The sequence below is a fragment of the Melopsittacus undulatus genome, chromosome 7, assembly GCF_012275295.1.
Source record: "Melopsittacus undulatus isolate bMelUnd1 chromosome 7, bMelUnd1.mat.Z, whole genome shotgun sequence".
NCBI lineage: Eukaryota > Metazoa > Chordata > Aves > Psittaciformes > Psittaculidae > Melopsittacus > Melopsittacus undulatus.
Window position 1 is genome coordinate 5,992,013 of NC_047533.1, and position 27,422 is coordinate 6,019,434.

Consider the following 27,422-nt stretch of genomic DNA (forward strand, 5'->3'; position numbering starts at 1 on the left):
ATGTATCAAACACATTTCAAGTTTCAGATTTGTGTGCCTTGACTTGCTCCTCTTAATGTCTCTTTAGGGTTGTCCATTGTCACTGATCCAATAGAGTCCGACTCAGTCTCTCACGTCAGGTGACAACCAAATTCAAAAGGTGTAGATTTTCTCATCAAAGACGGTCTTCTCTGTAGTGCATTGTGCTAAGTGCATTCAAGCAGTGTGTCAGGACTCAACCATAAAAGCTTGGGTTGCCTTTTTGAACTACACAAGACAGAAAGGGAATTTTACATGTAGCTTTGCATGCCACAAGGCTGCTCGCCCTACTATAGGACAGTGCAATAAATACAAAGCTATGCACACTAGAAAAGGTTTAACTGCCATGATCTACGTCTGGGTTATGAGTACAAATTGAGCTAGTCAACAAGATGACAAGTTCAGCAGAAAAAGTGGCAATGGCAGGAATATTCTACTACAAAAACAAGGCTAGAAGCAAAGTGTTCTCAAGCTATATATGAAGTAGGGCCCAGTTCTGCCAAGTGCAGCTGTGATCAGTAGGTTGCCTCAGAACGTGCTTCTCCCCCAGTTAACAATGAATACTTGTACAATTTATTTGGTTTTGATAACTGTTTATAAATAGTACACTCTAATGACTAGTAAACTATACAGCAACATGACATTTATAGCCTAATCCTGAATACAAAGTTCAAAGAACATGACTACAAAGGCCAGAGAGCAAATGGCATCGACTAAAAGCATTTCCACTTCAGGGTTTATTGAATGTTCTCTTACACAAACACTTCTCCACCATGAAACCACAAGGAACAGGCTTTCCTATTCCCTCTCTGCTCCAGTAGTAACTTAACCACGCATCACCCTTATAAATTAGTGATGGATTTTACCACGTAGCCCCTGGGGGCTATAGATTTTATATACTTTATATATATGCACATTTACTTTGCATTCTATGTAAAAGTTGAAAAAATGTTTGAAAGGAAAAAGCTCAGAATATATCACAGCTTTGTCAGCCAAAAAAATACAAATTACTTTTAGAACCACTATTCCATTTATCAAACTTGGTTGGGTTTTTCTGCTGAAGTATTTACCTTTCATTATATACACGTTACAGGAAAGAAAACTGTGTCCACAAACATTCCCTAAGGTGACGGTTACCAATAGAATGACAGAATAAAAGCAGGAGGAATAGCCAACACATGGGGGTGGATCAATTTCTGCTTTTAAAAAGTAAAAAGTCACCATATCATTAAGTACAAAAACCTGCATTGAATGACAACTGCTGGTGTAGTAACTTGATCAGGTATGGAGACCAAGAGTATAGTACAGCCCTATGGTAATAATATTTCTGTAGCATTTCCACTTGGTATGTATATACTAAATGTTGGCAAAGTTTCTGTAGCATTAGCTTATACAAACGCAGGAGTCCTCAGTCTGCTGCATAAAAGGGAACGAGTGTGTCTGAACTCTCCTGAAATGCACCTGAAATCCAGAGTGTCACTTACAAACTGCATAATGAAGCTTCTCTTCAGAAAAATATCTGTTTGGCATCTCCAGGGCTCTGTTCCATAGGACAATAGGGGCATTTTAATCTGGGGACAAAGACAATGTGTTAGAATTGTGGCAGTGGGTGATAACTAAGCATTAAAAGTATTGAGTTTGCAGTGATAGGCCTGCCTCTTTCCCCCCTGTAGCATGAAACAAATGTACTCTGAAGCTATAAAGCTTTACTTAGCCCCATTAAAAGTCACCTTTAGCTCAGAGAGCCCTCAGCATGCTTTTTCTTCTAATTGCATTTTCTCACCTTTCACCCACACACTCCTGAATTATTGAATACCAAGAAACGAGTCTTCATCCATTATTTCTACTTCTGGATACATCTGTTGCATTTTAGGCATTTTAAATAGGCTGCCAGCTTTCACATTGACTTCCTCAGCATCCAGAGTAGTGTTTGCCTACTTCCCAAAATGCTGTGTGATTTTACAACTCACTTAGACCAGCTCCTGCAGGCTACAGCTGAAGAGGTCAGCCTGACCTCCCCCTGCTGAGCTCTCCACTGATACAATTCCATCTGCTTGCAATATTTCTTCGAGCATTGATCCATTATTCCCCATCTCTAAGTTTGGGCCTTTCACGCCCCCTGCCTGAGTTAATAACTGTCATTAACTGTTAATACAGTTAATACTGTGCTGTCACTAAAGCTGATCAATGAAAGCACCAGGGATGAGTGATTGGAAAGAGGAATAATGCAGCAGCAAGTTTAGTGGCTTCAAATGGCTGAAGTCACCCACAAAGGCTTTTCTGACAGGGCAAAGAATGCAAACATCACTCAACATTTTCATTCATAGCATCACTTATCTGCACACTGGAATTCACAACTTCTGGCTCTAAATGAAGCTGACAACCTCCACGGAAGCTGCATGTCTTCAAATTACCACTGGTTCTTCCTCAAGGAAATCTGCATAGATCTCTCCCTCCTATTTCCTGCTTCCTAAAGGCCTGTAGGCACCTCACTGCTATCTAAGAAGGATTATCTCCACAGTGATAACTCAACTATCTGTTCAATTACAAAGCCTTATTTCCCCAGAGGTTTCATTTTATCTTTTAAGGGCTATTTCACACATTACTAACCTTGCTCCCAAGGAAAACCTGTGTGTGTAAAAGCCTTCATTTTGAGTTTAAGACAACACAATGGTACTTAACAACTTGGAAAATGACTGTGCTCATTGCATTCCTTCACAGAACCTCAACTCCTACAACATCAGAGGGTTTATTATGTTTTTTTCCAGTGCAACAACCTGGCTCATCTAGCTTTAAAGTTATTCTCTAAGATTAACAATTCCACCAATGATGGACTCAGTTTTCCTAAAACACAGTATTCCAGTCTTAAGATGTGTCCTTGTCTGTATATGTTGCTTGAAATAAAAGGATTGTACTTACTTGCTGCCATTAAACATTTTATTCAAAGCATCTCTTGATATAATATGACCACAGACTAATTTCATAGGTGGGTTATTATCTGTCGTTTGCTGACGAAGAATGGGACAGGCAAATATTGAATGATACCAGCACTTTTTCCCAAGGTCCACTTCAATCTGTGAAAGACGTTAACAGAACAATTTATCTTGGGGAAAACCACATTGCCAGACAATTATCCCTTTAGGACATGGCCCTTACTTAACAGATTTCACAACTCAGCTGGGAAGGCAGCACAATCCATTGTGTGGATGCCTGACAAGCTCCCAGCCAAAAATACACTTCACTGTGATCTCAAAATGGTGATTTCTGTTGCTTCTCCCCATCCCCAACAAAGCAGAGGATTCTGCCAAGAGACAAGTGTGTATTTTAGTGCAGATCTATGTGCTGGCAGGAAAACCAAACTGATGACCCAGAGGAAGACTTTGTGTGTTTTCCAGCCAGTGATTTGACAGTGGTTTAGATGACAGATTTCATTTGAGGTGGGGGGAATAAAAGAGAAAAATCCATGGATCGATCATGTTAATGTTACACAGCTTCTTGAAAAGACTCTCCCAACACCTACATGTCATGCCAACAATGGAATGTATCCAAACCCCTTACTTGCAGTGCTACCATTGGTACAGCATAACTCTTGCCATAATGACAAGAGGACAAAGACAAAATGATTTCAGAAAGGGACATCCACAGCAAATAATGGGTCTGTGACTTCAGGGATGGAGAACTGCAAAAATCACAGCTTCTGTACCTGAAGCTCCTGGCTCTGACCAGTGCTCAGTTCTGACAGCTTTAACCTTCAACAAAATCTAACATAACCTTTTCATGCTACTTAATCTATGTCTGCACAATGAAAATAAGGCTTCCCTTCCCCATTCTGCCTCAGCAGTACATGCTAAGAGACTCTTACGCTTAGAAAACAGAAGGAGGCATGTATCTATTACTAACTGATCTGCATCTGACAGCAATCTTCTCCCAAATGCTCTCTAGCTGGTCATTCCTGTCCGGGGAACAGGGCATGAATCTGTCACAACTGGAGGTTATGCTCTCAAGCATTACAGAAAACATCACTGGGAGAAATTCCACACATGCACTTACACTATCAATGAATCTCTTCCAGCAACAATCAAAGAGGCTAACTCAGTTCATGCCCAGTTTGCATGAAATAGATTTTCTCTCCAAATCAGGAGCAGGCCACTGGAGAGCTGCACACACCTGGTCAAAGCTATAAAGGGAAACTGGGGGTTTGTAACAACTGAACTTCATTTCAACCGATATAAATGAGTTGTGCTGGAAGCATAGCACACTGAACCCCAGCTCAGTTCCTGTGTCCCCAGACATAGCACTAACTCTTTCATTTCATCTCCTATCTGTCTCATAATGAGTCAGTGTAAAGCAACCCGTGGACAGAGCTCAAGGTAGCTAAAGAAGTTAATGTTTCTCAGTGGGATGTATTTCATTTCCAGTTATACAGAAACATCTTGTACATCCAATGTAAGGCTAAGTGGAAGGTGTTGATCAAAGGTAATTTGACCAAAGACCTTTCCAATGTGCAAGGGGATAACAAGTGAAGGGGGAAGCAAAAAACAAAACTCAGACACAAACCTGACGTACCAACATAATAGAGACAGTAACAGGAAACAATCTTGCTGGACATCAAGAAACTGCAACCAAACCCAGACTTTGCAACAGGCGAGAACACAGACCAAGGGTCTTGGGGGAGAGTGGGTCAGTAGAACTATAGTGCAGGAAGAAAGTGCAGGGAAAGGATACTGAGGAGGAATGACCAGAAAGGGGTATAAAAGGGGCTGAAAAGGCCATGCCAGTATTTGAGGGCTCATGAATATGCATTTGTTTGTGAATGCAGAGTGGTGCACGTGTGCTTTCACCAGTGAATTTCAATCTTTACCAGCTAAAGGGGAGGAAGGGATCTTGGCTGTCTATACTTATGTTTTATGCAAGTCCTGTATGTGGGTGCTGCTGAAGGCAGTGCCTTGTCTGTGGCAGCCTGTGCAGCTGGTTGTATCAGTGTCCTTTGTGTGTGTGGGTGCGTGTCTGCCATTCAGGCTCAGCTTAGCTACTGATTCCGGCTATGAAGGGGAAAGCAGCAGTTACATCCATCAGCCTGGGATGGAGACCCCTGGTCTCTGTACAGCAGGAAGCCTCAAGATGCAGAGCTGCTGGAGTTGGTGGCCATGTCTAACATCCCTTCACATTCAGCACAAAACCCCTCTGAAAACAGCATACACCATTAGAAACCCATCCTGTGACAGCTCAGCATCAACTCACCGGTAGTTCATCCTTCTGGTTCCAAACACCAGTGCACTGCCTTTGTTCAATAACTGCCTTGATATTAATTAGAGCTGGTAATGCTACACAACCTGCTGAAAAACTGCAGAGAGAGGAGATGTTAACATAAGGTGCCTGTCAGGAAACCAGTACTTTTGTGTTTCTACTTTAAAGGCTAAACGGAACACAAGAGTGTTGTACTACTACATTCAGTTCTTGCCTGTACTTCTAAGCTACCTTCAAGTATAACAAGCAAGACTTTGGGGGCAGGTTATCAGTTAGCCTACATCTTAGCCTAGGGTCCACATTCTGGACTGAAAACAAGAGTTAATCCCAGCTTTGAGTCTTATAATGAACTGATTTTAGTGGTGAACTTGGCAGTCCTGAGGTAAAGATTTGACTTGATGCATCTTAAAGGTCTTTTCCAACTCCATAAATTCTATAATTTTCTGTAATACCTACTTTGATTTTGAGCTGTAAAGGAAGACATCGTGTTGACTTATGCAGATACTTGCTCCCAACTATGTAAGAGCACATTCAGCCTAAGAGTTTCTGTGTAACCCACACATACACACAACCCATAATCCTTTAATTACATGTAATCACCATGTAAAGAAACGTGTCTTTCCACCTTCCCTTTAAAACAAGAAAGCACATGTACAAAAACAGAGGAAGGCAAGTGAAAGAAGGAAACCACAGCCTGTGACAGCAATGGCACTAGACAAGTGTCCAAAGTTACGAGTCCCAGCAGTTGAGCTGCTCTGGGATTTACCCATTACCAGCACCCACCACATGATTCCAAAATACTTCACTGTGTTACACAAGAAACTGACACAGAGTTTCCACAAATTAACACATTTTGATGGATTTAAGTCTAACAACAGTACTATAGGCCTGGTTTTATTGTCTCCACAAGTCATGACCTTCCTCTCCACTCTGCACCTCCAGACACTTGGTTTTATGTTTCAGCAGGATCGTTCTAGCTAGTTTACTTGGGAGGGATGTGCCTGAAACCTATGGATCTCTTGCCTAATATTGATAGAGATCACATCCCTTACCTTCAACTGGCCGTATTAACCCTTACACTTTGCCTTTTGGTGATTTCAGCTCTGAGTGTAACCTGTGTTAAGCCTGTGGAAAGCTTAGACAAATGGTATTTGTAGAAAGAAAAGCATTACTGCTTTAATGGTTCTGGGTGAAACATGGGTTTCAGATAGAAAACACTGGTTCCAGAACAATGGTTCTGGAAGAGCCCCTGAAGAGTGTGACAACTCAAGTGAATAGTAAGTTCAAATGGAGTCCTGTACTCTGTCAAGACCCTGAACCACGACCTCCTTAGTATAACAAGAGTTTTCCCACTGAGTCCATGCAGTAAATCAGCCCATGAGGCCTGTGCAGGGTTAGATAAATACTGGAGAAATCAATCAGCCTGAAAGAAGTGACCACTGCTCATGTTCTCATGTTTTATAGGAGGGATTTCACTTCAAGCGGGGTTTATTTCTAAAGGATTTGAAGCCCTCAACAGTCACACCAGCTGAAAGCAGTCTTGTTTATGACAAGAGTATTGATACCACCTATGCAGTAAATACGTTTCAGTGCAATCAATTTCACACACGAAGCAAACGTCCAACCAACCCCAACATCAATAACAGGGATTTCCCACTTCACCAAAATTCTCCTGGCCATCTGCACTGAAAACTGCATTACAGCATCAGTGCAGGTGCAATTCACATGTAAAGCACTGCTGTTTGTTTGGCTGCAGCAGGAAAAAGTTGAAAGCCAGAAGCAGAAGTCGTATGTATCTATAAAACCCTCAAACTGAAGCCTGTAATGTTTACTGTGGAAAGACAATCTGATACTGCTCCCATTGCTGCTTCTGTTGTATGACAGAGGTGCACAAAGGAGAAGCAGAAGGCTTGACAATTGAAGGGCTTTAAAGTAAGCACAGAAGTAGTAATAGTAACATGCAAATGGTTACTACAGAATCATAAAAAGCCAAAACAACCCCCCCCTAAAAACCCCATGAATCATAGAAGAAGCAGTGAAGCTTCTGCTAATACCAAATCTAGCCAGAAATGTACATGTAATTTATTTTGTATTTAATATCTGGCTGGTGTACTGGAGGAACTGACATCCAAAGGCTCAAGAGCAGCTAATCTCTTCTCTTCAGAGAAGTGAGAAGGAGATTAGGTTGGGGGGTTTATTCCACATTTCCAACTGCCTCCTACAGATCTGCATTTTGTCAGATTAGCTCCCGAGCCTGGAAGTGCCTCTTTCCTCTTTGCAAATGGGTCTAGCAAACAATATGGGACTTTTAGCAGCTCAAATCACAACTTCACTCTTCAGCACTCTTCTGAAGGGAAAAACAGGTAAAGCAACGTGGAGATTTAAAACCATGATGAACAAATGCTGACAGAATCACAGACATGGTGTTAAGGGGTTTTGCAGTTAAACAGCAGGGACAGTTTTCACACATTTGCTGTGGGAATAACTGGCTGATTGCCATCCTCATCTTTCACACTGATGGCTGAGCTACAGAAGCCAAATTCCATCCATGAATGCTTCCTCTTGAGCTGTGACAGTGCAGGATAAAGCCTAGTACATGGGAACCTCTGATTCCTAATCTTTGCAGGTCTTGCTAGAGCTAAATGTAACTATACACTTAATTTAACAGGAGACTTCTTCTCAGAAGCCATTTCTTTTGTCCTGAACAAGAAATAAACCCCAGAACACTCTGTACCTGATGTGAAAAGCAAATGAAAAGCAGCATACCTAACACTGAGAGGTGATTCAACTGAGAGACCCAGAAGAGCACAGGCATCTCTTGTAAAGATGTCACAGATGTCCGCCCACTGGTTGGCATCTAATAGATGAACGTAGGGAGAGTTCTCTATTCCTTGCCGCAGGTACACCAGGCTGCCCATCAAAACCTGAATGTCTGACAGGGACCAAGAGCACTCAGTTAGTTTGTACCACAAATAAAAGCTAGTAGCTACAGTTTTAGCTGTTACATGGAAAACAGGCAGACTGGGAGCAGCCTTCCAGTATCTGAAGGGGGCTTACAAGGACACTGAAGAAGGACTCTGCATCAGGGACCGGAGTGATAGGACAAGGAGTGATGGGTTTAAAATGAAACAGGGGAAGTTCAGGTGGGACATAAGGAAGAAGTTCTTTACTGTGAGGGTGGTGAGGCACTGGAACAAGCTTTCCAAAGAAGTGGTAAAGGCTCCATCCCTGGCAGTGTTCAGGGCTAGGTTAGATAGAGCTTTGGGTGACATGGTCTGGTGTGAGGTGTCCCTGCCCATGGCAGGGGGTTGGAACTTAAGGTCTTAAGATGCTTTCCACCCCAAACCATTCTGTGCTTCTATGATATAAACCAAATCAATAACTGATTCAATATCAATAACATCCTAACCTCTACAAAATACGACTGACATCTACAGCTACAAGAGCTCCAGTCCACTATGGACACACTGAGGGGGGAGGAGGGGGATATCTCCTGTCTACATGCACAACATGCTGCTTACTACCTGTTTCAAACAGGTTCACCTTTATTGTAAAGCTCTGTCACACACAGTACCCGAAAAATTAAGCTTTACTGGATTCAGCTGGAGAGAATTCACTGAACTCCCATATTCCCCAGCTTCCAAGCTTCATTTCTCTTTGTATTACCCCACGCAGCAGAAAATAGCAGATGACTATTCCAAGAACATTTCTGTGCATTTTTAACACTTCACCCTGGCAGCAGGCCTATTCTGGATGTAATGTATGTATTATTTAAAAGAGTCAAAAAAGAAACCTTACATTCAAAAACCTTAAATTTTCAAAACTTTAAATTCAACCAAATGTGCAGAAAAAATCATTTTCTGCCCTCTTTTAAGAAAAAAAAAGCAGGAATTAATTTAAATTGCAAAGATTCCAGTTATAGAAGATAAATACAAAATGAAGTAAAACACTTTTGGAACATGATTTCTATTTTGCTATGAAGTGCCACATGCAAGTGCTTTTAATCCCCTGAATGTGACCAAAACCTCACCTTTCTGATGATTTAGGGCGAATGGCTGGAAGTTTTTTGCATACTGAAGGGCTTCTCTTTGATTTGCTGTTCCACCCATCAATAAACTAATGAAATACAATCTGTGTAGTTTAAATTCCAACGAACTATTCTGTGCCATGAGCATTTCTCTGTTGGATACGGCCCACCTAGAAGAAAAGAAGAGGTACAATGACACACGACACAAGAGTCATTGTCAGCCCACAATGTACGAAATCATTACAATTAGCAACCATCTATTTCTGCCCGAGGGGAGACTGAGATGAGCTCTTAGGCAGAAGCTCTTCCCTGTGAGGGTGCTGAGGCACTGGCACAGGGTGCCCAGAGAAGCTGTGGCTGCCCCATCCCTGGCAGTGCTCAAGGCCAGGTTGGACACAGGGGCTTGGAGCAGCTGCTCCAGTGGAAGGGTCCCCTGCCTGTGGCAGGGGTTGGAACTGGATGAGCTTTAAGGTCCCTTCCAACCCAAACCATTCTATGATTCAACACTCACTGGCTGGAAGGAAAGACTGAATTAGGCATATCAGGTAGAGATACTTAGAATGTACTGTATTAGATTTAATACCACTCTGTATCTAGTTAAGTCTTCAGCTGCATGTTGAAGAAGCCTTACCAAGCCTTTTCCTATTTCCTCATTCACCAAACATTCTCCCTACGTCACTATGTTCCTATGTATGCATATGTTGCCCTGGAGAGGAAAAGTGTGTCTATGGGGGCTTCAGAAAAAACATCAGAACAGGGGATAGGGTAAAAGAAAGGAAAATCAAGTTTAAATCTCATACTTTACCCTACTTAAACTTTGCTTTCTGTGTTATTTTCAAGTGGGACAATAAAACTATTTCTCACTCTCCGGGTCTCATTCACCATGACAACACTGATATTTGGCTCCCAAATAACATGGAAGAATTCTTAAACACACACCAAGTAAAATGAGCTGGAAGTTTCAAAGCATTTCACTAAAAGTTTTATTTAGATTTGTATCCATCCCTTTCTTGGGTGTTTTTTTAGGGGGGGTTGTTGTTTTGTTTTGTTTTCTTAAAGCAATTTAATCAGGCCTAAATCAATCCAATCTTTCTCTTAAGAACTAAGTTTCAATGTTCTTCAAGTACATCTGTTTCTCATTAGTGTTCATTAGTTGTACTATTTTCACTGTGGGGACCCCATTAAGCAAAGAGCTTTTCACTTTTTAGCAAGGAAGTGAGGTAATCTCTGTCCCTTAAAAAGAAGTGCTATGTGAGGCTTCTGTTCTCTTCAACCAACAGTAAAATTAAGCATTCTTAAGAGTGCTGGGAAACCTTTCACTGTAAGTTAGCCTTGTGCATTAAGATGCAGTGTCAATACAAGTATCCAATTTGTTGTGGTGAAAAGGTCAGGAGTCTGACTCTGCTAAAGGCTTTGTCATGGCAGCAGTTACCTTTCAGCAGGGAACAGTAAAAGGTGTAGCCTTTGAACTAAGAACAAGTCCTCCTAATCAAAAGCAGTTTCAGATGAGCAGCCTCAAAGACTGTCACCTCCATCAGGAGGGAGGGACACACTCACTAACCATGGGTGGGTTTGTTGTGCTCAGTGTCTGCAGCTTACACTGCAGCAATAAAGCTCATTCCCATCAGAAAACAGGAGTGAGAAAACACAGACCAATAAGCAGCTGAAAGACAATAAGCTGTTCTCTATAAACAGCAAGACTAGTTCAGAGTCCCATTAATGAGATATTAATCTGTACTGCATCAAACCAGCATCCATCCTCTGCCTGCCAATATTCGCAGCCACATGACATGACACTTCATCTTGCTGAGATCAAGCCTATTTTTCTAAATTAGCTTTTAGGCAGGATTGCCATTTTTAGCTCTTTGAGCGGCAGCACAGATTTGTATCAGAAGCAAACAGCCACAGAAGCAAGGTCTGAGGTGTTGGGTCTAGGATGTGCTGCTCCCGTTTCCGATGGCAGGATAGAAAACCAACAAGTGACGTCTAAAACATCCAACCCACATACTCCCTACCACCAATAAATCACTGGGAATCACAACACCCATGTTCCTACCTCCCCTCAAACCAACACTTCCAGAGTGGTTTCACTTCTGAGACTCAAATACATATGGATTTTTTAAGGTTTACATATCCTGTGAGGGTGCTGAGGTGCTGGCACAGGGTGCCCAGAGAAGCTGTGGCTGCCCCATCCCTGGCAGTGCTCAAGGCCAGGTTGGACACAGGGGCTTAGAGCAGCTGCTCCAGTGGAAGGTGTCCCTGCCTGTGGCAGGGGTTGGAACTAGATGAGCTTTAAGGTCCCTTCTATCACAAACCATTCTCAGATTCTAGCTTCCACATGGGATTTAGTTATAATGAAATCACAAAGATTAAATTAGGTTTAAACCATAGCCCAAAGGTCCCAGCAAATTCCTGGACCTGTGCACATTGATGTTTTCCAGACACAAGAGAAGTACCTCTTCTTCAGGAGAATACCATCAAAAGCTTTGAACCTGCAAGTCATTCCCACCAGACCTTCACATGGAAAGCCACGTGGGCTCAGAAGAGCCAGAATCTGCCCAGGAAGAACCTATGGATTTCCCTCCCCATCATTAAATAACAGTGAAAAAGTCTCTGGAATCTAATGGGATCCTGCAGAGACAAAACGGATTACACAGCTTAGGGTGCAGGGCCAGACTGGGCAACTAGAAGTCAGATATGAATAGTGACTTCTCTCTATTACCACAGGAGGCTTTTGAAAGTCTTTTCACAAAGCCATTAATCTGACACCTCCTTTTAGATGGCAGTGACCAGGAGCCACCCATGTTTGCTTGGTTTCCAACACTGAGTTAAGCTGAGCACCAGCAGAGCCAGAGAGACAGGTTATTGTTTTCATCCCAACCTTCTGCATGGCTGAACCCTGCTACACTCCCTTCCTGGTTCATAAGCCTGTAATTCGTTATCCCTATGTAACACCACTTCCTGCTTCGCCACCACCAGCACTAGGCTACCCTAGAATGGGCTGATTTGGGACTACTTTTATGCACCCTGAAGCTGTATTTACTGATGTCAGCTTTAGCTATTTATTAGCTTTCTGCCCTAAGAGCACACTATCAGAGGCCATCCCTCCAGGAGCAGTTTCTGTCCCTCCAGGAGCAGTTTCTATCCCTCTTCCTGAATGCCAAATCTGCTGTGAGATAGTAAGAGAACACAAGCATCAGCAGTTCTGTGGAATAAGCAGGCATTTAAGACATCAGTTACTACCTAAACTGTGTAGTTCTGTCACATTTTGGTCCTCCTCACTAACAGCCATGGGTTTTACATAAGCATCACTACAATTTTACATAATTACACAATTTTACATAAGCATCAGTATATGCCCAGAAAGCTGTGGCTACTCCATCCTTGGCAGTGCTCAAGGCCAGGTTGGAGGAGGCTTGGAGCAAGCTGCTCTAGTGGAAGGTGTCCCTGCCCGTGGCAGGGGGTTGGAACTGGATGAGCTTTAAGGTCCCTTCCAACCCAAAACCATTCTGTCAGTGTATTACTCTATAAATAAGGACCCTCTGTACCCAGCAGCAAGAGAAGCAGCTTCAGCACTGAGGAGTTCAAACACAATAAACATTAGAAACAGAAATGAGATGGGATGGGGAAAGGAGCCCAGCATACACACTGGGCTGACAATACACCCTATTCTCTGTCCATTCAGCTGTCTTTGGAATGAGAGTTCCATTGAAGAAGGACCATGCCTTCTCCTTCATTTGAAAAGCACTTAACACATTGCAGGAACCACAAGACACAGCTAAGTAGCAACAAGTGAGGCATAAGGCCTGGCAAACTGGTGCTAAATGAATTTAGTGACTTCAAGTGAATGGCCATAACAGCAAGTTACTGTTCCTCAAAGGACCCTTCACAAGAGCTATGTTATTACTTAAACCACAAGAACTACATGGTGTAGCTGACAGTAAATCCTGTTTCAGCTGTAACACCAGGCACTGCAGTGTTGCTTCCCTTCAAGCAGCTAATTCAACAGCAATCAACCACCTGAGCTTGTAACTATATTCAAAGACCAACTATTTAGGTCAAGCTTTGCATGACCCAGAGGCATAATCCAGGATTTAGTTTATGAACACCATGGTTTGAATATCACAATATCTCTGCACTTGGTTTAGATGCCAATAAGCTCTGAACTGACATACCTGTGTTGGTTCAAATTAAAAGGGAAAATAAAGCACTTGTTAATGTGAAGATGTGCTTAACTGAATAATGGAATAGGGGATCTTATGAATATGAATTAATGCTCTGGAATGAAACACAGATTATGAATTTGCTTTGGTTTCTTTGTTTCTGTTTTTAAAAGGTCACTTCAGATGTGGTTTGGTTTAGGGTTTTAACTTGTTTTGGGGTTTCGTGTTGGTTTTGGGTTTTTCCTTACTTCCAAGACCAACCCAAGCTTACCAAAGCTCTCACAACATGGAAAAAACCAACCAACCAACTGGCTGAGGGCTTAATTTGGGTTTTTCTTACTTTCAAAATAAAAGCAGTTCTGGAATGATACAGCACAGTTATGTATCCACTGATGTAAATCATCAAATAGTAGCCCACGAGACATTTCATCACCTTTCCCTCCTTACTGCCACTTTCTGCACCAGCTTACATGTCTAATGATTGTAAAGTCTACTAAGATTAAGAAAATACCTAGTCTGAGGTTACTCAGATACTCCCAGACTTGGTGTTCATCTCAGAGTTCAGCATTACCCACTGACTTGCATTAACTGAACTGTTCTGCTCAGAAGAAACCTCACTAACAGATCCCTCCATCAGTCCAGGCTCCCAGCAGCAGCTCACATCTCACCCCGCGTTCATCAGCACCAACCTGGCAGCAGCAGCCTACAAAGTACCCCCCTACCCTTTCATTCCCTCTTCCCAACCTGTGGTCCTTTATCTGGAAAGGGAGAGTGACTTGAGGAAAAGTGAGAACTTTGATCCTGAGTCAAGCTGTGCTCAGGCCAAAGTGAAGCCACAAAGACTTGGTGCTACCCAACACCTTTACTAAGCCCTGATACCCTTCATAATTGGACTTTTTAATATAAGGCTCACTCAATATAATGCAGACAACTGTTCCTCCAAGTCATGTGTCTTCCTGAAACCTTAAAACACCATCAGAAATGATTCAAGATAATCTTTAATCTAAGAAAGACACGCTTAGTTAAGCACTGCCTATGGGGAGGGACAAAGAGGGGACATAGGAAGGAAGGGGTTTACTCAGTAACTGGACCATTCAAAAGATAAACAGGGACACATCAAAATACACTAAAAGACAGTGTTTAAAGTGAAACACTTGGGATTTGTTAAAGCATTAAAAAAAGAGAGAAAATCAAGATCTGAGTAGACTCACTCTAGTGCAGGTCTCAAAACTCTGACTTTTAATGCTTCCAATATTCGATTTAACTCCACAAATGGTTCTTTTTGGCTTTGATCTATTGATAGACCAGATTCCTGAAAAAAACAGAGGTAGTTTTTAGTTAAACCACAGAACCCAATAGGATTAAAATGCTGTTTTCCTGACAGTTTAAATATTCACCTGGAACACTGAAATAAGGACACTAAGACAAAGCACAGTTTTCCAGGGTTGATGCCATTCAGTATCTACAGTGATGGTTACCTGACAAAGCTCCTCTGCTACATCCAACATCCCCTGCCTGAAGAAGTGCTCCACCATCACCTCGTTGAGGATCCGCTGGCTGTCAGCCTGCCAGCACCCATCTATCCCCACGCTGCTGATGTCCGAGTCAAAGTTCTGGAACACACAAATCAACAGTTAATGAGCTGGAACAAATCATCCCAGGGAATTCTTTGTTCATTATGCAGGACACTGATGTCTTCACCCTGGTGCTTTCTCTGTCTTTTACTCAGTTCGCCCTCAATCCCTTCCTGTTCAAAGTGAACCCTATCAGCTGCTTCACTATCTCCTGTATACAGAAGAAGAAATCCTTTGGTTTGCTCGTTTCAAGTCTGAATTTTATGCACTATAAGGAATTACACTGACAAATTACAAGTGTAGCAAATTAGAAATGTAGTTAATTAAGAAAGGGGTTTCCAGACTATGATGCATTTTCGAAGGAAGTATCTGCAGAACAGGGCTTTTTCCATATGGGAAAACTGAAAATGCAGAGGGAGCAGAAAACAAAATCGCCTACACTGGAATGGAAATAGCACTATCAATGTATCACTGTCACTACAGTGCACCAAATTAGAAGGAGAAGCTTTAACTCAAGAGAGCTGGTGGGGGCAGGCAACGCTGGCAAAGGAAAATGTCACTTCTCCCCACCCCCAAACAACAATGACATTCAAATCTCTGAAGACCTCAGCATCCAGGCAACGGGATGAGCTTTGAAGATCTGAGAGATCTTTAGTAGATCTAACCCCAATGATCCTCCTGCCATGTATTTTTAGGCCAGTGGCCTGTGGACATATTCCAGGAATAGGTAAAAATATTGTCACAGTGACTACGGCAACACTTGGCACTGCTTGGCACTGTGCCTCTTGGCAGCAGGAGAGCAACACTTACCCTAATGCAAGATACGAACCAGGATTTAAACTGCCAACACGTTTTATGGTAAGGGCAGGCAGGTTAATTTGAATGGAAAACCTCACCCATTGCCTAAAACAAATCTCTTGTAAAAGAAATACTGTCTAGAAGTCAGTGTGTCACTTGCTGCTGGATCTGATGACTGTGGCTCTCTTCCAAGAGGGAACTTCAGAAATCAGGAGTTTAGTAGAACAGCAGTGCTTCAGCAATGTGAGAACTGACAGTCCTGCCCAGTGCAGGAACACTGACCCAGCACAAACACCTCCTCCTGCCAAAGCCCACAGAGCAAACACAACAAAGCTGGTACCAGCTACATTCCTCCTCAGCTTCACATAGAACCATAGAATGGTTTGGGTTGGAAAGGACCTGAAGATCATCCAGTTCCAACCCCCCTGCCATGGGCAGGGACACCTCACACTAAACCATATCACCCAAGGCTTCATCCAACCTGGCCTTGAACACTGCCAGGGATGGAGCATTCACAACCTCCCTGGGCAACCCATTCCAGTGCCTCAGCACCCTCACAGTAAAGAACTTCTTCCTTATATCCAATCTAAACCTCTGCTGTTTAAGTTTCAACCCATTACCCCTTGTCCTATCACTACAGTCCCTAATGAAGAGTCCCTCTCCAGCATCCCTGTAGGCCCCCTTCAGATACTGGAAGGCTGCTATGAGGTCTCCACGCAGCCTTCTCTTCTCCAGGCTGAACAGCCCCAACTTTCTCAGCCTGTCTTCATACAGGAGGTGCTCCAGTCCTTGATCATCCTCGTGGCCTCCTCTGGACTTGTTCTAACAGTTCCATGTCCTTTTTATGTTGAGGGCACCAGAACTGCACACAATGCTCCTGGTGAGGTCTCACAAGAGCAGAGCAGAGGGGCAGGATCACCTCCTTTGACCTGCTGGTCGCACCTTCCTTCTTTTTGCCACTTATGAGTTCCCTTCATCAGCCACCTTCACATCCACTTTGATGCTGCTCTGTGGCATCATGACAAAGGGGCATCATCCTGTGCACGTGGTTTCAAAAGCACCACTCCCTTCAGGTCAAACCATCAGTAAAACAGCAACTTCAGGCTAGCAAACTGTGTCTTTATCTTTCAGAGATGGTGGAGCAAGATGAGCACTCAGGTTACTGCCATTGACTCAGGTCTCCTATTTAACATCTTCACTTGGGTTTTTTAACCTGCAAACTCCTTGTCATGCTGTTCATCTTTAAGCTGTATCTTGAAGAAAGTTAAGCGCCTTGATGACTAAATAACACTGCTCTTATTTGTGCCAACCCTTTGAAGCCTTGAAAGTTTGCCACCATTGCTGATTCTCGTATCACTGACCAAACACCACTATCAGGTAACATAAATCCACTGACAATGCATTAAAGAAAGCAGAGGCAGTATTAACCACACATGAAGTTGCTTTTATTACTTCAGATCATCAGTAATCTAAAAATAATCAACCTTTAAGTCATTGTTAATGCAATTTAAAGTCCTAGCTAACATAATCCCACAAGAAGAAACCGCATTCTTCTGGGTAGTTACCAACCATCAGAGCCGAACCTACACCTTAACCATCTTCACATCCTTCTCACTGCTTGGGGACAGAGGTGGCAGAGCCACTTACTTCAGTTCCTTCACAAACCCCACATTTTGTTCCGAAACAACAAACTTCTGAGCCTTGAGAACCTTTTCCAAACCCCATCATAAATTAGAACCATGGAATAGTTAGGGTTGGAAAGGACCTTAAGATCACCTAGTTCCAACCCCCCTGCCACGGGCAGGGATAAATTAGACCTCTTGAGTCCCATTACAGATGGTAACAGCAAGCCACATCGACCCAGGTGTGCTGTAGATTCAAGTCACACCACACAACCTGGAGACCTCAGTTCTTCTTCACCCTCAGTCATTTTCTGATCAACCCAGTCTTGACCAGGTTCTCATTTCAGTACCTTATATTATGATTTTAACCATTTCTGAGGTCTTTACTATATGAGATTCTACAGCTCTCCCTCCTCTGAGTCCTGGGAAGCATCAAGAGCTGACTGCTCACATTACAAAGACTGTCACATGTCAGAACAAATTACTGCTTGCCTTTAGCTTACATATTTCAGAACTGTCATGCACACATGATATGCTGGTGACTACCCAGCTCTCAGTTTTGTTTTCTAAATGCTAACAGTATGCTAACTGACAGCACGTGGGGTTTAATAAGATAGTAAAAGTTGAAATAAATTCCCCAAATTACAAACTCCACAAAGGTTATTTTATGCCTTTTTTGGTGTGGTTTTAAGCATAGAAGAGTGTCGGTTGATATTTCCAAGAAACAAACCTTTATTCCAGAGCCTAGGGCTAAAATGCAAAACATTATGTGCTAAATACACTACTGAGACAATTGAAAGTACATGAGTAAATTTGCTAGGATGTGAGAAGGACTTCAGGATGCACACACACACACAAGATGGATCATTTTAATCAACATCCAGCCTTCCATGTTATTAGTGACATAGAAACATAAAATGGTTTAGGTTGGAAACGACCTGAAGATCATCCAGTTCCAACCCCCTGCCATGGGCAGGGACACCTCACACTAAACCATGGCACCCAAGGCTTCATCCAACCTGGCCTTGAGCACTGCCAGGGATGGAGCATTCACAACCTCCCTGGGCAACCCATTCCAGTGCCTCAGCACCCTCACAGTAAAGAATTTCTTCCTTATATCTAACCTAAACTTCCCCTGTTTACATTTAAACCCATCACCCCTTGTCCTATCACTGCAGTCCTAGATGAAGACTCCTTCTCCAGCATCCTTGCAGGCCCCTTTCAGATACTGGAAGCTGCTCTGAGATCTCCATGCAGACTTCTCCAGGCTGAACAGCCCCAACTTTCTCAGCCTGTCTTCATACAGGAGGTGCTCCAGCCCCTGATCATCCTCACGGCCTCCTCAACAGCATATGAAGGATGATGATTAAGAACAGTTTTATTTGTTCCTCAGTTTCCCATTTTTTTGTGCATTCCCCCCTTTGTCTAAATTCTGACCCAAAACACAACTAAAACACATTTATTCACCTTCTCTGTTCAATTTGTTCCTAAGATAAAACTGGATTAAAGTGGTGGCCTTTTAAAAACAGGTTTAACATTCAGGAATAAAATGGAGCTACCATTTGCTCCAGCTTCCTCAATGAAAGTATTTAAGTACTACTCAGACAGGTTGCTGCTAGAGGGAAATCGTTTAGTAGCCCCATCAAACACGAATTCAAATCATTCCAGAAGAGTGACTGATGTACAGGGAGACTGATGAGTGAGCTACCTGATAGCAACCTGCTGAACAACAGTGATGTGATGAGTTCTGGAAGCAGAGGGAATGCTACTACAATAAAGGAAAAACTGGATGCAAACATTTCCTTTCAAAGGACAAAATGCTCTTTGGAAGAAAGCTTAAATTAACCCTTCATGGAGCAGAGGCACAGAATCCAGCTAATATGAAAGGTCTAGTTTATTAGACAAGCTTTCCAGGCACTGGTAACTTAAACGCAACACACAAAGTTTGGGCATTTCAGACTTTAACATGGTTCATATTCAATGCTAAATTTGAGCTTCATTTTTTAAACACTCAGGAACTTCTGTTCTCAGAATGAACTCTGCAGGCAGACAAAACCAGGTCCCATCTAAGCACATAAGCAAGAACTATACTAGCTTAAAAACCAACCAGGCTAAGCTTTAGATACAGGTATAACCCTGCCTTAACACTGCCTTTAATAAATAGAGCAAGGTCTTTTGAAATCCAGGCTTGTTAAGCAGGAAGTTTGTGGATTCTACATGTAACAACAGCTGTCACTTGGATGTGTGACATAAAATCAGTACCAATATTAACACATTTCCCAATCTCAACCAGGCAATAAAGTAAGGAGTGATATTTATCTGTGCCTGACCATAGGAAGGCCATAAGTAGTGTTCTAGAGATGTTAATCTGTCTATAAAGTAAATGAGGATTTACATGTGAGAAAATGAAATCTGCATCACCAACAAGCATTTTATTCAGGAAGCAGTAGGATTTTGCCCAGAACATACTGAGAATCAATTTGCTACATCAGTTACTCTGAACTACTTCTATTGGTTTAAGCTGAAGTACATTACAGTAAAAGGAATGGGGAGAGAGTGATTTCAAACAATACTTGAAATTGTTTCAAGCACTGGTGAAAGGTTTCAAGCACATTTTCCAGCAGCACAGGGAAATCCCATGAAGTATGTATGGAAGATGTCCCTGTCCAGGGAAGCATTAAATTCCACCTGGATTCAAGCGTTACACACACTCACCCGACAAACAAGCCAAGACTCCATTTTAAAGTAGTTTCTGTAAGGTACTAGTCAGGGAAAACTAATAAAAGCCAAATTACTTCCATTAAGTTCCCACTGCTTCCCGGGTTTTGGATGTAAACACCACTGACACCCTGCAAGACTGCAAATCCAGAGGAATGAGCACAGGGAATACAGCAAGCTGAGCTTGGTTTCTAGCACCTCCCTGGAACAGCCCCTCTGAGCCTCAACAGGCAGCGAGCAGACTGTTGGTTGGTACCCTTCTTTATTTTACAAAGCACACACTTGATATTTTAACAATGCTTTTATTCACAATTGTCCTTTTCCAAGTAAAAAAGGTAGATAAAACAGCAGGAGAGAAGCAACAGTGGAAAAACTACACACATGAGAAGTACAACAGCTATTTGGAGGTTAGACTCAAGCCTAAACCTTAAGTCTGCAAGTGCAATTTTCATGGGCTTCTAAGAAACACTAACACCCATTTCCATTGAATATTCACATCCCCTATACATGACCTAGGGCTGTTCTAACTCTGAGTATTTAAATGAGAAAGGTATAGCCAAACCTGAAAGTACAAAGTCCACTTGCTAGAGCAGAATAGGAAAGATTCAAAGTTAGGACAAGATTACATAGATTTCTTTCAGGCTTCAAGCCAGTAATAAGGATGGAATTGTACTCTAGTTAATTGGTTTAGATACAGCAGCAAGGATTAGAGACAGATGCATCCTTAAGCTTTGGATACCAGTGACGTTTGGATTAAAACTGTTAGGAGCAGGTTTGAGCTCTCCATGATGGTCAGTTGTAGATATAAGCAAAAATACAACAGTTGCACAGACATTCTGCCCAACAATGCAGCATTATGTGCTTTGTGTCTTCACTGCACATCACACTATTTTACCATCACAATTAAATGACGCTTTAGCAGATTATCATTACTAACAAAGTTTAAATGAGATTCCCAAAGGATAACTAACTACTCATTAATGCTGCTAGCATCTTTGTCTAGATGATGAGACTCATTTACTACTGTCCTCCTTAGCATGATTATAAGGTACCTCTCAAACCAAATGTTTAGATCCTATCAACATAAGCGTGTTCTGATACAAAACTATCCCCAAAAAGCAAGTACAAGACTCCTTGCACGCAGAACACCTTCCACACAGATGGAAAAAAGCATGGCATAAAAGCATGGCATAAAAGCATACATCTAGCACCACCAAAAAAAACAAGTTTTGGTATAATTTCAAGGAATTGTAAATATCTGCCTACACAAATATATTCAGATTCCAGTTATTCTTGAACCTGGAATTCATGTATCTCATATGCAAAGCTTCAAAGATAAGCTGCCCTACCTTATTATTTGTTAGGGCATAGACACAGATGCTATGAGAAGCTGAATCTACTCTATTCACATTAAGAGCACTGTGTGTTAGAAAATTAAGCCCTAAGAACACACCCAAAATAGGTACAAAACATCTTAAATCTGGTTTTGTACTGCCTTCTAGAACCAACCTTTGAGTTATTTGCTAGTGACAAGTAACTAGAAATGTAATATATATTAAAACTCAGTATTTCTGATTGAGATAGATATTGAAGAAAATATTTTGCTAAACTCATAGAACATATACCAAGTCTAGTAATAGCTATAGGGAATGTTCTCTTGGAAATCAAGAGACTTGAGCTGCCCCAGAAAGAATGCTCTGCATGCAACGAGTTCTGGAAGCATATACTGTACCCCACTGCCCTGCCCCAGGCGCTTGACAGGAAGCTTTAATAACATTAATTGTAGTATAAATCCAAATTTTGCATAGAATACAGGCAATAGGACAACCAAACCACACTATACATACCTTATCTATGGCTTTTCCAACTCGGGATACGCTGCTGTGAATGTCTTTATGGTCGGAGGCCAGCTTCTGAACTGTGTCTTTTATTCTTTTACAACACTGTGTCATAACAAGTGAAATTGTCCCCGACAAGTCTCCATCTTGATCTAGACAAAAGAGAGGAAAATTAGTGACTTTGTCACAAATAAATGATAACCTTCAATCTCTTCAGATGCAACAACATATAAAGACAATAAATGGTATTAAAAGGAATAAATGCAATCTAGGGAAATGCAATCTAGGGAGTACTTGTAATGCAAGATGGGTTTAAATGAGGGAGGATACACCTGTGGAATTAGGAATCCAGTCACAATGACAGTGAACAAGAGCAACAGCTTAAAAGATTAACGTTAAGATCTCATGTGTCTCAGTCACAGCGGATTAACAAACATATCTCAAAGCAACACCCCAACCCACCAAGCCCACAGGATGTAATGGGAAGCTATTGAACTTACCACAGGGTCAGTTTTCTTTTAGACAGTTACCTCAAGATACAGCCTGTTTAACCTCCAGGTGGAAGCAAAATTTGGATCAATGAGGGCCCAATTCACTCTTTCCCTGCAAGCTGCTCACTTATATCAGACTCTGCCTGACACAGGGTGCCCAGAGAAGCTGTGGCTGCCCCATCCCTGGCAGTGCTCAAGGCCAGGTTGGACACAGGGGCTTGGAGCAAGCTGTTCTAGTGGAAGGGGTCCCTGCCCATGGCAGGGGTTGGGGCTGGATGAGCTTTAAGGTCCCTTCAAACCCAAACCATTCCATGATTCTATGTAACTTTTGCTTCCTGGCTTATGGAAACAGCCAACCAGTCTCCAATTCCCCTCCAGGGACATAAAGGACCTGCCTGTGAACATCAGACCTACTGTCTTGTAACAAGATTTATTCTCCAGGAACCGAGACATTTTTAAGCTGTTGTCCAACCAACAGGGACAATGGTGGATGACTCATTCTGCAGACAAAATGATACATACAAAAGGTCTGCATGCCCCTGACCACACCACCACACTGAACAGTTTATATCCTTCATGCCTCAATTCAAACATCACTCAATAGCTTCAATCAGAGAATAAAGTACACTTCTTTGTGCTTTACTCCAGAGTCCTTTCTTCCAGCTTTAGATTTCAAAATCCAGGGAGAATCTCTTTTCCAGTCTTACCTTCCTCAAAGTTCATTCTACATGAAGAATGTTCCCTGTAGGGACACCGACTTTGCAGCCTGCAAAGGGAAGGCTCATTTATGTGGGAGAGCAGCCCAGAAACACTTCCCTAACATTCCGGATCCAAACCCTTCATGTGAAAAAATAAAATCCCCAGAATATCCCTTTAGAAGGAAGATTTTAAAAGCAACCACATTTTCCATAAGGTCTGTTCCTATCTCATGCTGTATTTTAACATGCCTTTGGTTTCAGCAGCACATTAAGAGTCCAGTTGCTGGCACTATGTGGAAAGCAAAGCACCGGTGCATCCAACTGCTGCTGCAGGACCGGGAAACCAGGAACAGAAACAAACACAGCTTACACTTAACAATATGCCTCAGAGAGCAAAGAAAGAAGTTGTAATCATACAGTAAGGTAATAACTGACCAGTCACTTATTCTATGTATCTTCCTTTATGCATCCCAACTCTCAATCCTGTTGATAGCAACAGCAAAACTACCTCAGTAGCAAAGCAAATAGCTCCTGTTCAGCCCCACAGCTGAGGAAGCTTTAACAGCACTTTGCAACCACCATAGCTTTTAAGAAATGCTCCACAACAAAAGGTTTTAACTCTTTCTCCCTCCAGTCCCATGAAGCTACTGACCACCTTACAGGCAAACAGCTAATGAGGCTCTGTGTTCTTCCTAGTGGATAAATGAGGAGTAATAGCATTGAAACAGTCTCTTCACATTCACTCTCTGCATCCTGAACTAAAAACGTGAGATTCACTCAACTATCCCATCAAGTTCACCTCCTCAATCTATTTAAAGACTGATCATTATTTCTCGGTTGCTCTTTAATTTTTATGATACGTATTTCAAATCACGTGAAGGAGCTTGAACAAGTGCCGCATGACTCCTGCCAAGAGAAAATGATCAGTCAGAGATTACACAACATGCAAAATGGAAATCCTCCTTCCCCAGTAAACAGAGACGTTCAAATACGCTCTCTTAAGAGCCTTTTTCTTTCTACAAGAAAAGCCATTAAGTAAAAACCCAAACAACTGACATGCAGAACTGGTTTCACCCCAAGCAAGTAAGTGAATTACTGGGCGCCAACACTTACTGTCGTAACAAAGCAAGTACAGTAAAGCAAGGAAATATCCACACAGGAAAAGCCACCAGAGCTGTCAGAGAAAAGGTTTCCCCTCTGCACCCACCTCAGCTTTAGTTAAACCATGAGCTACTGCTCATAAATCAGCAGAAGAAAGCCTGCAGAGCATCCTCCTGGTAGTTAAGTGTGCACAGAACACTAGAGCCTGAGAGCATCCCCCTGTATCATGTACATACATACAGCCAGAATTAAAGTGTGTATGTATATATATAAACACACACAAAACTGAGCAGACCCCAGGCACAGTGTAGAGCCCAAAGCCAAGTTTACTCAGCCAGACACATTTATACCATCCAAGAATACACAACTCCTGCCTTGGCTACTCCAGGAGGCATGATCTGTTAAGGGAAGAGAGAACAAAAGCAACCTTTGTCTTCCTATTCACAGGCCTTCACATGGGGCTGTTCTGTACTTGGGCTTTAACATGAAACCAACTCAGGACATTTATTTAAGTGACTCCATGAGTGAGGAAAACAAAATCAATGTAGAGGTTGAAGCAGCTTCTGAGTTTCTTCTCCACCCACTTCTTTTTTATATCCAGTGCCTATTTCAGGTCTTTTCCTACATCTCTGCCCTCCCATCTTATCCCACAGCATTCATTTCTTCTTCAGCGCTGAGGGTTTTCTTTTCCTTCCCCCCCCCCTTTCAAAGTGATAGGCACAAGCTTATAGCCTGAATTACAGAGCTCCATTTTTAGATGCCTGGCTGCTTCCACTTCCATCAAGTTTCAAACATACTCAGGATACAGTGTATAAAAGCTAAAAATCCCTGTTCTTATTAGAAAGTTTAAGTGACATGTTAAAGAAACACAGTAAGCACTTTGCCACCTATGAAGACAACTTACCCTCAGATGCCAAAACTGGTCTGAGGGTGCACTAATAATATACTGGGGTCATTCTGGAGTACTTACTAAAGGAAAGCTCAGTCTGGGATGTGTTCTGCTGGGGCAGCATCACCACTGATTTGGGCTAAGTATGGCCAGGGCTCTCACAGGACAGTCCCAAACACTGTTAATCCAAGTCTGGATGGAAAACCCAGAGAGGACCCTCAGGGAACTGCACACTGGAAGCTTTTAATGTTATTACAAAGGGAGAAAAAGCTCTGGGCCCACAACAGGATTCTCATAGACAAAGCTTTAGGGTCAGAGTCTACAAAGGTCAGTACAAGCATGAGGATCACACCACGCAGCATCTCAGGGTGTGAAAACACACGTTTTATCAACTGTCCTTAATACACAGGCCCAAACCATTTCAAAGGGTTGGACTGGATGATCTCCAGAGGTCCCTTCCAACCCTAATGATTCTATGAGCAGCACAAAACACACAGAAACACGGTTCAAAGCAATGCCAAAAAGACCAAATATCCCACATCAATGCCTCAGAACCGGAGTGTGATGTCTGCTCCCTATGGACATTGCTGTGTACAAACACCAGCTTTAACACACTTATATTGGTGCTCCTGAATACACTTGTATGAGCTTTGCACCTGCACTTGCGCAGGACTACACGAACCACATTTCCACCTGACCACCACCAAAGCAGACTCTGCAGAGCAGCAAAACGGCACCGTCCGCTCCCAAGTTTGGGCTCGGGAGCTCCTGCTTTTAATCCCTGAGCCATCCCTCGCTTCCTGCACGGCGCTGGGTCAATCCCTTCAGCTGTCCCAGCTCCATCAGGACACACCGCACCGCCTCCACCTTCCGCACGGTTTAAATGGCTCACGGTCAGAGAGCACTGTGGCCACCTCTCCGGCTGCCCAGTGCTCGCCATCGGCTGTAAAACACCGGCGAGGCTCAGGAGGCCGTGTTTACTTCTGGCTGAAGGAGGCTTTATCCTGCACGCTTCAACCCGAGCCACATCAAAACAACTCAGGGACGTCGGAAGGGAAACAAGTTAAATAAGGAGGGGAAAGAGGAAAGCAGGGCAGCCCTGCTCTCTGCTTCCCTTGGGAATGACTAACACCTCGGTAACAACATCAAGGCACAGAAGGTACGAACAGGCTGACCTGGGTCGGGCCGTACTGATAAGGAACAAACCCTGCTCTTCAGAAGGGAAGGCCCAGTAGTGCCGATACCTTCTCCTACCTTTAACTCTTCCCTTTCAGAACGGCACACACAGCCCCGACCCCACCGGGCTGCCATCCCCGTGGCACAGAGACCTTCCCCGCTCCCCATAAGCGGGGCAGGAACCCCTAGAAGCAGGAGAGCGCTATTCGGCCCCAAAGCCGAAGGAAAGGGGAAGGGGGGGTCCCAACCCACACAGGCCCCAAGTTTTGGGCCTCTGAACGCCGGAGGAAGGGAAGGGGCAGCGGGGGACGGGATGGGGACGGGATGGGGGTGTCTCACGTACTCTCTGTCTGCAGGATCTCTCTCCGCAGCCCTCCCGCGTACTGGATGAGCTCCTCCAGGCTGCGCTCGCAGAGCTGCCCGTAACCAGAGAACTTCTGCAGCACCTTCTCCAGCTCCCGCTCCACCGTCACGCACTGGTCCATAGCGGCCGGCACCGGGCCGCGCTGCTCCTCCTCCTCCTCTTCCTCCTCCACCGCCACCGAGCCCCCCTCGCCGCCCTCCGCCAGCACCGGCCCAGCTCGGCCCGGCCCCGCTCCCAACTTCCCCGTCTACCCCAGGCGGCCGCAGTTGTGCGCAGGCAGCGCCGGGGACAGGCGGGGACCTCAGCGCCGCTTCGCTCAGGCAGCGCCGCAGACACCCTCACCGGGGTGCACGTCACAGCCGCGGTGGGCGGTGTGACGGGTGAGCTCCGCCTGCCGCGGAACCGGCGCCGGGCTACGGGTACCGGTGCACGGCGGAGAGGAGCTGGTCGGGGCCGGGTTGGGCCAGGTTTTGTTTTGGTTGGGTGGCCCGTGGAGCAGGCGGTGGGGAGAGGGCATCACTGAGGGGCAGCGGCACAGGCAGGAAGGCAGGCAGCTAAGAGCGGGGTCCTGAGGGAGGGCGCTGTTGCCGTGGCGACCGGAGGGTGTAGGGCCAGCGCTGTGGTAAACGGCACGGCTATGGGGGACCGGGGGTAGGAGGGGGTGTCACTGCCAGGGAGGCGTTTCACAAGCACATAGC

General features: G+C 43.6%; 1 protein-coding gene across 2 annotated transcripts; it reads right to left on the reverse strand.

Annotated features, from left to right (window-relative positions):
- On the reverse strand, positions 1 to 27,022 carry RMND5A (required for meiotic nuclear division 5 homolog A). 2 transcript variants are annotated; one of them, XM_034064868.1, is made up of 10 exons: positions 26,704 to 27,017; positions 22,015 to 22,157; positions 14,934 to 15,068; positions 14,667 to 14,767; positions 9,296 to 9,462; positions 8,032 to 8,197; positions 5,260 to 5,362; positions 2,938 to 3,092; positions 1,503 to 1,589; positions 1 to 246 (listed from the first exon to the last, which is right to left on the reverse strand). In XM_034064868.1, exons 1-9 carry the CDS (start codon positions 26,843 to 26,845, stop codon positions 1,526 to 1,528), a joined length of 1,176 nt encoding a protein of 391 aa, XP_033920759.1. In that variant the 5' UTR covers positions 26,846 to 27,017; the 3' UTR covers positions 1 to 246; positions 1,503 to 1,525. The 2 variants fall into 2 exon arrangements, with proteins under 2 accessions (XP_033920759.1, XP_033920758.1); XM_034064867.1 differs by lacking the exon at positions 1 to 246 and having other exon boundaries at positions 597 to 1,589; positions 26,704 to 27,022.
- Positions 27,023 to 27,422: the final 400 nt, after the last annotated feature.